The following is a 13,401-nucleotide window of genomic DNA, read 5'->3' on the forward strand; positions in this document are numbered from 1 at the left end:
TACTTTGTTTGGCCTTCCAAAAGAGGACACGACTAGAAATCAGTGGTTAAGTTGTATTTACAACACTGTTCCAGAACACTTCAACCCAAATATTCAGATGTGTGCAGCACATTTTATGGAGGACTGTTTCCTGATCCTGGTAGATTAGACTACAATGCCGGCTGTTCTGACTCACAGATTGTAAGTAAATTTTTTATATTTAAAGAGATTTCATATTTTTTATATTTAAAGCGAGTTTTTTGGGCAGTGTAGAGTAGGGCTTGTTGACAAAACATGGTTTTATGTTTACGCGGCGCGATGCAACGCAACGCGTAAAAAGACAGTATAAATCATTATAATCCATAATTATGTCCCCACTGGATGCAACGAATGCCTCGTTTATAATGGGTTTTCATGTTTTTGAATCGTCGCTCCGGCCTGACAGGGCATCACAGTATGGTAGGGGCGTAACATTTCCGTCACATGCTTGAGGTATTCGGCCAATCACAACGCACTGGATAGCTGGCCAATCACAGCACACCTTGCTTTTCAGACCGATGAGCTTTGTAAAAATCGATGCGTTTCAGAAAGGCGGGGCATAGAGGAGAAACAATAATGTACAGTATGTGGAAAATAATGTGTTTTTTGAACCTTAAACCACATAAACACATTTCATTACACCAAATAATGTTCTTTTTAGCAACATCATATGACCCCTTTAAAATGCAATTTATTTCTTCAGTGTCATCCACAAAGTTCAAAACATTTATTTAAAATAGAAATCTTTTGTAGCGTTTTTTTTAAAGTCTTTGCTTTAAAAAAATGCTGTAATATTAATAAAATTTTTATTAATTGGTTATATCTGTCACTGTAGGAACTGTCATCTCTGCAATCTAAACTGGGTGCAACAACAATGGACACTTCAGTCTCAATGATTGAAATAGACACTGGGAAGTCCTTTGACATCTCTGCAGCTCTCAACAAGATACGAACGGAATATGAGAAATCTGTGCAGCAACACAGAGAGGAGGCTGAGGCGTATTACAAACTCAAGGTCTGCACACAGGAAGTGCTCACATAATGTATTGATAATTTTGGCATTCCAAGTAATAGACTTTATTCTATCTACTTATGAATCTAGATGGATGAAATTCAGACAGCCAATGCCAAAAACACAGAGGCCGTGTTATCGACTAAAGCTGAGATCACAGCAGGCAGGAAAGAGCTGCAGACGCTGAATTTAGAGCTTCATGGGCTTGTGGTGGCAGTAAGTGTTTGACTTTTTAAATGATGCACATTGAGATACAACAGATGTGTGATGTTGGCCAAAGCAAGACACTTTTGAAAGAGATGTGCAATTTAATCAAGGTATTTTATTTAGCAGTGTTCAGATGGTAAAAGTGCTCAACAACAGCAGTTCCCTTGAGAAACTGCATTCATCAGCAGTGTGAAATGCTTCAGGGCAGGTTCTCAGCATAATAAACATCTCTTGAATAAATCACAGCTGTCTGAGACAGGAAATAGATGACATAGGAAGTGGTTTATTGATCTCTGGCATTTCATATTGGCTGCAAAAGCCCCAATGCCACAAGAATAGCTGAGATGCTGCAAAAGAACCAATTTCCCAGACAACTCTTGCTTCAATAATTTGACATCATTTACAATAAACTGAGTGTCTGAGAATATGAGACATCAAAGTGCTTTTGTGAGTTTTTGGCACTTTTATGAAGCTGTACAGTAAAGTTGTACGGTAAAGTTCTGGACAACAATAAAAAAACATTATTCTTTGAAACATAACATACTCTGAAGAGTTCAGATGCAAAAGCTTTTAAGTGCCATCTGAAAATTTCATCTAAAATTAGCATTTTTATCAGGCTCCTATATTTATGTATATTAATGCTCATTTGAGATGAAAATTTCAGAAGACACTTAGAGGATTTTGCATCTGAACTCTTCTTTGAAGTCATCCAAATGGAGAAAAACTGCGTTTTTACAGGAGATTGTTGTTTATGTTTTTCAGAACATGACTCTAGAGCAGAGTTTAGCAGAAGCCCAGGCCCAGTCCAGTGTGGGTGTTGCTGAGTATCACGCACAGATCACTAGCCTCACATCAGCCATAGAAGTGGCTAAAGCAGACCTTCACAAACAGATCCTGGCCTACCAAGAGCTGCTGGACATCAAACTCGCCCTGGATGTTGAGATCTCCACCTACAGAAAATTGCTGGACGGAGATGACTTCAAGTAAATATGCCATAATCATATGGGTAGTTCACATATAACATGCTTTTGATTAATTCAACACCAGGAATTTAGGTCACAATTTACATAAATTTAGAGTACAAGGGAAAGTGTCTATTTTAGGTCAAGTTTTTCACCATAATCACATTTTTGCCTTTACTAATTTATTTTCAATTGTGATGGTCAGTGGCATGAAGTACAAGTATTCCATGTAGTAGCTTGATTATAGTTTATAATTAGTATCATAAATAAATTGGAAAGTATTACCATAACACACTTCTAAAACTGCTAGAAATCACGTCAAGTCAGCTACCTTTAAGCAGTTCGGGGTGATACATATAAAGGGATTGTCTTTAGATTTGTATTGTTTGCTGCATTTTTTTCTTTCTTTCTTTCAATTGTACTCTATTCTTACTTCCAGGGTGTCTGAGTTTACAGAGTCGTCCTACACTTTTTCAGGTGAGAACTGAAACCAAAAGCTAGAGCCAGTTTAACAAATCGCAAGGAAGCAAAATGGATGATATCAAAAGCATCAGGGGCAATCATCAGGGAGTTTCCTGACTGCTTTGGAAAGCTTTTGTGGTCAGGCGGTTGTATCTTACTGAGTGTTTGCTTGGTAACTGTTAATCAAAAAACTGTTATATTTATGAGCATACAGTACATTGCATACGTCTGCTAGTACAGCTATGAGTTTGATTTTTTTTATGACGGAGATGACATAGAAAGATCTCCCTACTATCTGAGATAATAGAGAGATAGATGACCAAAGTTTCACTATTCTGTCACCATTTACACACCCTCATGTCATTCCAAACCCCTCATGACGTTCTTTTATTCTGTGAAATAGACAAGGAAAATTTTGAGTTCAAGTTTTAAAATGTACATCATTATTATTCACTGATAATCACTGTGACTGGATCATTGATTTAGTGAGAACCAGATCAGTCCGATTTGTTAATGAATCATTTAGACAGGTTTGTGAACTGGATACGATTCATGTAAAAGGTCTGATTTAAAATAATTAATAATGGATAGAATATGTTATCAAGTCGCATGGACAATATTACATTTTTCTGTTTTTTAATTGGCATTTTTGTCTAGCTTTGCAGCCCCAGTCCTCATTCACTTTCACTATATTGAAAAGAGTGGTCAAGATACGCTTTAAATTTCACTTTTGTGTCCCATGGAAGAAGGAAAGTCATGTGGATTTGTATCTCTGTCCCTTTAAATATACCCTACAATTACAAAATTTGGCCTTGACGTGACAGCAGATAGGATGATCATTTCTCTTTTCCCTTTTTATACACATGATGAAGTGACGCAGTTGTTGACATCTGGATTTTGATAATTCAGCTAAAGTGAAGATCTGTGGTCTTTATGAGGAAAACAGTGCATTAATCCATGACATATTGATACAATAGAAATAGCATCATAAGATGTGCTATTTTATTGAAAAGTAAAGTCCGGGGGAATCCGCGCTTTTCCATCAGGGAGGGCCCTGCCCCACACCAGCACCCCCAGGGACACCCCCCATAACCCTGCCCCACAGGACATACAAACTAGATACATCCTGACAGGCAAGTTTGACTCGAACATGCAAGGGCAGTGTAGGACAGAAACTGCTTCAAAATTATTATTAGTGCTCATCCCTGGTCTTTTTCTCTCTCTGTTTATTAATGTGCCTGTCTTTATTTCCATTGTGCCTTTTACTCTACCAACAGCTGGGCAAATAAAGGTCAAAGAAATGATTACAGGTACATCATTTCAACCATTTGATTTGAAGTGGAATTCTGTTTGTGGAGTTTTTGAGCTGCCCTTGCATTCGTCATGTGACTTTGCTGTACTCATCAGAACAATGCCGGCATGTGACTTCCCTCATCTTTCCTACACAGAGACATCAGTCATCTCTGATGCAGATGATACAGAATCCTCTTGAATGCTGGGAGGCGTCCAGTCAATGCAGTCTTGATGAGTGAAGACCCCCAGCCCAAATGTGTGGAGTCCCATTCATGTTTCTCCAATAAAGCTGCATTTTGGATGAAATCATTTTTCTTAGTATATAATGCTAAGGCATTCAGTACCAGTTTACTGCAAAAAAAGGCCTCATTCACATAAAAATAAATCATAGAATTTTAGTATAAGCACAGAAAAACTCAAAATTAACGCCAGATAATTATTTTTGTCATCTGAATGAATGGAACTGAATGAATCAGACTTTTCAATACTACATATGAGAGACAGGCCTGTTTAAGATGAACGGATTTACTAGAATTTTTCTATTGTACGAGAGAGTACAGTTGAGGTGAATGTGTTTGATTACTCCCTGGTTGGGTCTGTTAGGTCTTTTGCGTTCTCATGCAATATGCTTGTTGTTATATATACAGGTGCATCTCAATAAATTAGAATGTCGTGGAAAAGTTAATTTATTTCAGTAATTCAACTCAAATTGTGAAACTCGTGTATTAAATAAATTCAATGCACACAGACTGAAGTAGTTTAAGTCTTTGGTTCTTTTAATTGTGATGATTTTGGCTCACATTTAACAAAAACCCACCAATTCACTATCTCAACAAATTAGAATATGGTGACATGCCAATCAGCTAATCAACTCAAAACACCTGCAAAGGTTTCCTGAGCCTTCAAAATGGCCTCTCAGTTTGGTTCACTAGGCTACACAAGCATGGGGAAGACTGCTGATCTGACAGTTGTCCACAAGACATTTTCCCCCCCCCCCCCCCATCATTTAGGGGCTCCATAATTATGGGCCATTCATTACATTTACATTTACTTTTAGACATTTAACAGACGCTTTTATCCAAAGCGACTTACAAATGAGGACAATGGAAGCAATTCAAACAGAAAAGAAATGTGAGACATGGGAGAGTGAAGTACATTTTCTTTTTACTTTTTAAAAGTTCAAGAGTTTTCTTTTAACTTGGAAACTTTGGTTAAACATGTCTGTGAAGCACGTTTACATAAAAAAATAAAATAATTCAGCGTAGTGCAAAAATGGCCCTTAAAAGTATAGTTCACCTGAAAAACTTTTTTCTGTCGTTTACTCACCCTCAAGTTGTTCCAGACCTGTATGATTTTCTTTCTTCTTTTGAACATAAAAAGAACATGTTGGTAAACAAACAACTGACGGTATTGACTTCCATAGTATGGAAAAAATATTATGGAAGTCAATGGCTACTGTCAACAACACTGCTACATTGTTCAGCAGAAGAAAGAAACTCATACAGGTTTGGAACATGTGAAGGTTGAGTAAATGATGACATAATTTTTATTTTTGGGTGAACTATCCCAAACAATCTTGTAGTGTTTGCTTGTGCTACCTGTGCTCGTTGGATGAAGTAGCTCTTTATTACGATGATGATATTGAAAAATGTAGTTAATAAAGTTAGTAGTGCTACTTTAGTTAGTTACTCCGTAAAAGTCACCAGAAGTATGTGACACTTGTATATTTGTGCTTTTAGTTGGTTCAATAGTAATATTTTTGAATAAATCTTAGTGTGAATTTAGTGGTGTATCACTATTTCTTTAGACACAATGATGCTATATAAACTCCTCCAGAAGTTTAGTTGCTCTCAGACAGTTGTTGTTAGAAGATTTCATGTTGCTCTATCGAGAAAATTGAGGAAGTTATGCTTGTGAAATCAAGCTACCACCATGTCATTTGTTTTTCTCACTTTTTTTTGTCCATTTTAATTTTACACTTTACCACACGGGCTCATGACACTGTTCAAAACATCATGTGACTTAAAAGGGTATATTGGAAGTGTAGGCACTCAAACAAACAAACCCAAACAGATCTACATCTCAATTCAACCTTATTTTAGAGCAGAGAGTTAGGGGGCGTGTGATTATGTGCTTTGTTCCTCCATATAGCCTTGTGGTCTTAGCATGTCGTGCAAATACTCACCGCAGAATGTTCTCAGTAGTACAAGGTACTAAATGACAAATGTTTGTTCTCATCTTGCCGTGCCACAACCGTTGCTAGGTAATGCAGGTTTGTCATGCAAACTGACGTACCAAGAGGGATACCACCTAAATCAAACTGAATTTCACATCAGTTTGCACTGATTTAAAGCAAGATGTGAAGGCAGACCAGCTTCTGTTTACACTTCAAGAATGCCTGCATCAGTGATTGATCACTTTATAACAGTCTTCAGTTCAGTGAAATAAGGAATCTGTAAAAGTTAACTATTTTTAGCTGTGTTTAACACTGAAAGGAGGCAGTCTAACATGAATCACATGCTACCTCCTCAAGTTTTTTTTTTCCCCTTTTTCGAGTTTAACCAATCAGGGCTCAAACCACAGTTTGAAGAAGGCCTAAAAACGCAGATAAAGAGATATGGGTGTGTGCATGTGTTTCGTTTGACCTGGTCACCGAAAACTGTAAAGAAAGAGGAACATTTGGTGGTTGGTTTGTATAACGGATACCTATAGAAGCCAATGGGTTTAATTATAGACATGTAGAGAACGTCAAAGCCCATCACCTCTTGTAATATCCAACCGCTACCTATTAATGCGAATCAATACATTCAACAAATTTTCACACAAAAGGAAAGTTTTTACCAGCGCAGAACACGTTTTGGTCTTATCACTGTAAATCATGACTGGAAATGAGCGATAAGATAAATTGTGAAATCAGTATTGTATCTAGAAATGGCAGCAACAGATCCAAGATAACCTAAAAAATCTTGAAAATGTCTTTGCGAAGCCATCCAACAGCACAACCTAAAACTATCCTGTGCATCTATGCTAAGCTTGACAGTTGTTTGTTGCAACTTGCACTCTTATATCAAATATTTTACATTTCATTTTTAATTGTTCGAAGGGGGAACGTACTGTGGTGTGTCTGACGTGATAAAGAGGAAATGTGTCCTTCAACACAGGATATGGCATAATCGTGCACATAGAATAAGTGAAGTATGTGTCTGGTGAGACAATATTAACGATAAACAGGATGTCTGGGGCACGAAGATTCACACTTGAGCAAGGAAGCATACACGCAATGACGATGTGTACAAACTTTCAGCTTTAAAGATATCATCTACTTGTGTTGTTTGTGGTGTGTGTAAACGTAAATAAAAAATATTAAAAGTTAGTTACGCTAAAACTTCAAGCATTGTAGTCATAATGCTTAGTCAGGATCAAAAGTTTGTGTGTATCATCTGTGTTGCACAAAAATATTGGCAAAAAGTTCCTGTGCATGTCATTGCTCGATTTTGTCGGTTAATGTATGGTCAGTGTTTTAATTGTGCTATTAGAATCTGAATCCTGTCATGTCACTGACAATGTGACTGACCACAGAGACTAACAAACCTTGGAAAAAGGGAAGATAATGGTAGTTACAGGTGCTTCCTTGTTTTTTTTTTTTGTATTTTAATCAAGAGAGATGACGACAAGGGTTCAGTATAGGCAAACTAAACATCTAATAAAATGAAAATTAATTTAAAAAGTTATTTTTAATCAATTTAGATGTATAACATCAGAAATGAGTGAACAGGGGTACCAACATTCTTCCCTGGATGTCCAGAGAGAGACAGTATACATAAGGCATGACATTCACTCTGCATACACAATCTCTCACGTCAGAAAAGATGGTTAAGGTGCGGGTGGAGGTGCTATTTAATTTCTGCTTATTATTATTTTTGAGCAGAATGAAGCACATTTTAGTCCAGTGCGTGCAATTATGTATCTCCACAGATAAAGATGCATAATATTGAGGAGCATTCTCACAAAGGTGTGTGAACAAGTGCATCACATCTAAAACTCATTACGTTTGTGAGACGTTCAAAAATAAAATTAAAACAATATAGTTTCCTCTTTTACGTTGTACTATATATAAAAAGGGCTCATAAACAAACATTTATGATCTGTTGTTGTGTTTGGAGGTGGATCTATGAAGGAGAAAAAAAAGTGTTAAGGACTTCATGCTTGTGCGTCACTGTGGTTAAACCTCAGACCTTAAAAGCTTCTGCAAAACAGACGTTTTCCAGACACCGCCAAAAACAGCGTGAAAGTGATCTTAGCGATCAGGAAGACAGCAGACAGCAGCTCATCTGTATTACTAGTCCCAGTTTTTCTCAAATAACGTAGAGTAAGTACTGGCTTTAGCTGTCTTTATGTAAAGGATCATAAATTGAGAATGATAACAAATTGAGAACTGATAGTGTTTAATTTCATTTGAACAGAACAAATTCAAATGTCTGATTAATGATATGCATTGTCTTTGGTTGTGGATATTTGTGAATATAATATTTAGTGTACTTTGACATGACAAAAGTGAATATTTATTTTTATATTTATTATATTTTTATTATATTATTATAATATAATTTTTTTTTTACTTATTTAAGAATAGAGAAGATCAACAATGAACATAAACGAGTCTGCGACCCCGTTCACTGGGCTGACTTCAGAATATGTAAGTGATATCTGAATATTTACTTTAAGTGCATGCTGTCTCATTATAATGTTTGTCATCTTTAAGATCAACAAGACTGCAGTTTAAATGCACAGTATCAGGGTTAATAAACTAAAAGCTAAGTAAGACATGCTTTACTATATTTCACAGGATTATGAAGATTCTCCCACAACTATGGGTGATTATGAAGACGGGTCAATATGTGAGAGATCATCAGTGCGAGAGTTTCGAAGGTACTATGAGCCTACTCTCTACTGGATAATTGTGATTCTGGGAGCCATTGGCAACACTCTGGTGGTCTGGATATACACATACTTCAAAAATCGCCTGAAGTCGATGACAGATGTTTATCTACTGAACCTGGCTCTGGCCGACTTGTTCTTCCTCTGCACTCTGCCCTTCTGGGCCGCCGATTCCATCTACGGTTGGACCTTTGGCTCGGCCCTCTGCAAAATCGTCTCTGCCATTTACAAAATCAATTTCTTCAGCAGCATGTTTCTACTCACCTGCATCAGTGTCGACCGCTACATAGTGATTGTCCAAACTACCAAAGCGCAGAACTCCAAGAGGGTTCGTCTCCTGTACAGCAAACTCATTTGTGTGTTAGTATGGCTCCTGGCGGCTGTGATGTCCATTCCAGAGTTTCTCTTCGCTCGTTTGAAAATGGACGATGAGGGCAATCACTTTTGCATGATGGTCTACTGGAACAATGAAAACAATCGTACAAAAATATTGGTCCTGGCTCTCCAGATCTGCATGGGCTTCTGCATCCCTCTCATAGTAATGATCTTCTGCTATGCCAACATCATCCGCACCTTGCTCAAGACGAGGAACTTTGTGAAGCACAAGGCCCTGCGGGTCATCCTGATGGTTGTGGCCGTGTTTGTTGTCTCTCAGCTTCCGTACAACGGCATGTTGGTCTTCGAAGCCACTCAGGCAGCCAATATGACCATCACAAACTGCGAAGAGGTCAAGCGCTTTGACATCGCCGCCCAAGTTATGAAGAGTCTTGCTTACATGCACAGCTGCCTAAATCCGTTCCTTTATGTCTTCGTTGGAGTGCGTTTCCGAAAAGATGTGATTCGAATTTTCCATAGCCTTGGCTGTCTTCCAACCCTCAAGAGCCCCAAGATGCCACGGCCCTCTATTATGTCAGACACAGAGACCACCAATGCACTCTCATTGTGATCAGTGTCAGAACACTGTCAGTGAAGTTCGCTTAGCAAAAGCTTCTGTTTTGCTGCAGGTGCTTAGCATCTGAGTTTCAAAGCAGAAGTCTGAGGTTCCATAAGAGCATGCTTGAAAACATGCTGTCTGGCAGAGGGTGAAGTAACCTGCTCACCACAATGAGATGAATGCAGCCTTGAATATTGCATAACAAGAGTTCTCTTTGTTTGACTGGGCCATTAATATGAATGTCAAATCCACAAACAGTGCTGTGGCAGGGAAAGTGCAAGGTTACTGTTTTGTCCATTTAACTGTAACATTATTTTCCATCTCTTGTTCAGCATTAATATCTAAATGTTGTATAGCAACATGATTTGTCGTGTACGAGCACTGAATTTCTTCTAAAAGTATTTTTTTCCCCAAAAATTATTAATGTTTATAAATGTTATTATATTATGATGTTTTTGTCTTTTTGTTGCTGTAAAAGTATAACTGTGAATGTTTTTATTCATGGTTTAAAGCCAGTTGTGTACATTAAGGGTATTTGTGTCTATGTTTTGTTTTTACATCACACCAAAAAATAATGTGTATTTGCTGCTCCTTTTGTAAAACTTCAAACAGTATATTAAATACAAAAAATCAATAAAACCTGAATTTAGGCGTAATGGTTTTTATACTGTACAAACCGTATTTTCTATTGCCCTACACTAAACCTACCCCTAACAGGAAACTTTCTGCATTTTTAGATTTTCAAAAAAACTCATTCTGAATTATTTATAAGCCTTTTGAATTACGGGGATACTGAAAATGTCCTCATAAATCACCTTCTCGTTGTAATACCTATGTCATAGCCATGTTATTATACAAATTTGTGTCCTCATAAACCACATAAACATGCACACACACACACACACACACACATATGCTTAAACACATTTTCTCCATCATGCATTGATATCATTAGATACAGATACATTTTCTACCCCTAAATGGTGGCTTAAGGGTATCTAATAGACTCCCTTTATGGCTAAATAAGTTAGTAAATAAGAGCTTTTGAGGGTACTTTTCCAGTGGCAATTATCATTTAACACTTTCTCACCATGTCTTATTTCTATTAATATACAGGTGAGAATAACTAACAACTTTTAAATGTGATACCAGTCATTCAAATCTGGCAGACGGCCACAAATGCGTACTGTGGCAAGGACCGTTGGGACTATGACGTACATTATCTGTCTGGTTTACTCACTGTGGGTGTTGTGGGGAGACACATATAGGCTACACTCACTTGAAAACAGACGTGCTTGCACACACCATACACAAGAATGACAAAAATCAACACACAACACCCTCAAAAAGTACCTTGAATTCAAAGTGATGCACAACGTCTACCTTTGTACATAATAACTCTACCTTATCTACTGATTAAAAACTGCTGAATAAAATGTAGTCATAGCTTTGGCTTTTTATTTTGGTTGATTTATTTATTTTTAATAGTAAATAGGCTACTAAATGTTAAAGGCATTGCAGTTCCTTTGCTGCTGACTATATTTGTGCAGTGCAGACAGGGACAGATAACCACAAAGCACAAACACAACTTAAATCTGTCTGCCTGCTGTGCTCACGACAGGAAGTGGCAGACAAGCCAATGTATGTTCTTTCCACTGTGTGCAGGTACATGTGACTGACGCTGGCTTTTCAGTCACTGATAATCTGAGGTTAAATATTACATTAAAAAAAAATACATAAACCATAATAAAAAGGATAAACACTACATGCACGGTGTGACGTATCAAATCTACAAGCTTAATTCAATATGTTGGTCAGATGTTTGTCTTTAAAACCCTTTTGTGTCTATTAGACTCCCCCTAGTGATGAACATGCACATTTTTTCCAAGCAGGAAACATGTTTAAAATGTTAAACATATTTAAAAACATGCGTTTTCATCTTTTTCGGTGTTTAGGATTATCCTAGCACACAGATTATAAAACTAGAATACACGTGGACTAAAAGGCAGTGAAGGGTTGCCATGGTTTCAGCATTCCATTATTTGTGTTGGAGGAGGAAGTCGCGTGCGCTTTCACTTTTGACATAGGCTATATGATTACATTTTGACGAGATATAATGAAGTTCACTCATCAAATTTCTGCGACCTCCGGGAACTTGGACGACAAAGAAAGAGGAACACTTGGAAGAACATTCCACATGTTCTTATCCGGTCGAAAGGATCAATGATTGTTCTATGGAAAGCACGAGGGATAAAAACAGCAGGAAGTCGCATAATAATGGAGTGGCTTGCAGCGCACCTACTAAATACCCGTCTACTGCACCTACTGTAAGTGGCAGTGATATAAATGTGAAATGCACGTAAGGAAGAAAACAATCACAATGTAATATGTAAATAGAAGACAACCGAAAACCAATCACATGTCAGTATGCAAATTAGCATTACATCATCGCTTACCTGCTGCAAGTGTCAGTGGGAGACTTTGAGGTCAATCCAGATTTGAAATGGGGTCTTCATAGAGTATTACGAAAAGAAATATGAGTCTATAAATATAAGTCTGTCTGTACTTGTCATGTGAATTTGGCTTATGTACGTAATCATTTTAGTGTAACTGGCGGGTCCAGAGCAGGTTTCGGACAGATCTCACTCCACCACCGCTTGAAGGTGAGTGCATGTCTACGGCACACTTTTCATAGTTTCGTTCCAGACTTGCAGGGATGTTTTATCTTGACAACTTTTCATCCCAGGTGCCTCTTGGTCAGCAGAGTGTGATAAGGTAAGGGGTTTATTCCTATGAATAGGATCCTTTATATGGGACCCAAAAGAAACAGAACCTTTATATTATCATAGTCCAGTAGTAGCATGTCATCAATTGGGGTTTTGGGGTAAATATCTTGTTTTAAACTTTGAACCTTCACTACTTTGTCTTTGCCAACAAAAGGTTTCAAATAGTAATAAATAATTTTTTTTATCTCTGCTAGTGAAATGTTTTTAATAGACATATTACATATAACTAGTGTGTCCACAGAGGTAACTTTAGATGACATATCATTTGTCTATTGACACTCTTGTTTGAATATTCTGTTCACAGGACGTCTACATTACTCAGTTAGTACAGCGACTGGAAAGTCTGTACATGTCTGTGGCAGTGAACACACAACAGGTATCAATGTTTCTTCTGCATATGAAGTTACTTTAGCTGCGACTGTAACTGAGTATTATTTAGTTTATATATATATATAAATATGAATGTACAGTAACTCCAAGGTGTAATAAATGTATTTAGACACTTAAAATGTCTGAATGTTATTGCATTAGATAATAAAGCATCAAACCAAGTGGCATTTCTTTGAAAAAAATTAATACAAATATATAAATAAAATAAAAATAATAAAAGGTAGAGTTCATTTCAATGTTTGATATTTTGTGACATTCAGTACCAATTATATATTTGTAAGTAATATGTGTGCATATAGATAAGTCTTTGTATATTTCAATAAAGATTGCAATGCATTTTATTTCGCAGGTATCTTTGGTAGGCAGCATTTCTAATGCCAGTATGGCACAGGAACCACC

At 37.2% G+C, this 13,401-nt stretch overlaps 2 protein-coding genes across 2 annotated transcripts in view; both read left to right on the forward strand.

Annotated features, from left to right (window-relative positions):
- The window catches only part of LOC107559002 (thread biopolymer filament subunit gamma-like), a 9,224-nt gene extending 5,049 nt beyond the window's left edge, over nucleotides 1-4,175 (forward strand). Inside the window, exons 5-10 of the mRNA XM_016242711.1 lie at nucleotides 854-1,033; nucleotides 1,121-1,246; nucleotides 2,000-2,220; nucleotides 2,639-2,676; nucleotides 3,939-3,971; nucleotides 4,110-4,175. Of these exons, the coding sequence (XP_016098197.1) occupies nucleotides 854-1,033; nucleotides 1,121-1,246; nucleotides 2,000-2,220; nucleotides 2,639-2,676; nucleotides 3,939-3,971; nucleotides 4,110-4,153 (642 nt within the window). The 3' untranslated portion in view covers nucleotides 4,154-4,175. The remainder of the gene's footprint in view (nucleotides 1-853; nucleotides 1,034-1,120; nucleotides 1,247-1,999; nucleotides 2,221-2,638; nucleotides 2,677-3,938; nucleotides 3,972-4,109) is intronic.
- Nucleotides 4,176-8,233: 4,058 nt separating this feature from the next.
- On the forward strand, nucleotides 8,234-10,378 carry LOC107557055 (C-C chemokine receptor type 9-like). The gene is made up of 3 exons (XM_016240362.1): nucleotides 8,234-8,323; nucleotides 8,583-8,650; nucleotides 8,801-10,378. Exons 2-3 carry the CDS (start codon nucleotides 8,600-8,602, stop codon nucleotides 9,836-9,838), a joined length of 1,089 nt encoding a protein of 362 aa, XP_016095848.1. The 5' UTR covers nucleotides 8,234-8,323; nucleotides 8,583-8,599; the 3' UTR covers nucleotides 9,839-10,378.
- The last annotated feature ends 3,023 nt before the right edge of the window (nucleotides 10,379-13,401 follow it).

Source organism: Sinocyclocheilus grahami, unplaced genomic scaffold (assembly GCF_001515645.1).
Source record: "Sinocyclocheilus grahami isolate Dianchi unplaced genomic scaffold, SAMN03320097.WGS_v1.1 scaffold21.1, whole genome shotgun sequence".
NCBI lineage: Eukaryota > Metazoa > Chordata > Actinopteri > Cypriniformes > Cyprinidae > Sinocyclocheilus > Sinocyclocheilus grahami.

What these genes read in the sequence shown, in the direction of transcription:
- LOC107557055 (XM_016240362.1), top strand. Translation starts at nt 8,600, where the DNA reads ATGAACATAAACGAGTCTGCGACCCCGTTCACTGGGCTGACTTCAGAA. An exon ending in CTGGGCTGACTTCAGAATAT is followed by an intron (nt 8,651 to 8,800) that starts GTAAGTGATATC and finishes TATATTTCACAG; the next exon opens with GATTATGAAGATTCTCCCAC.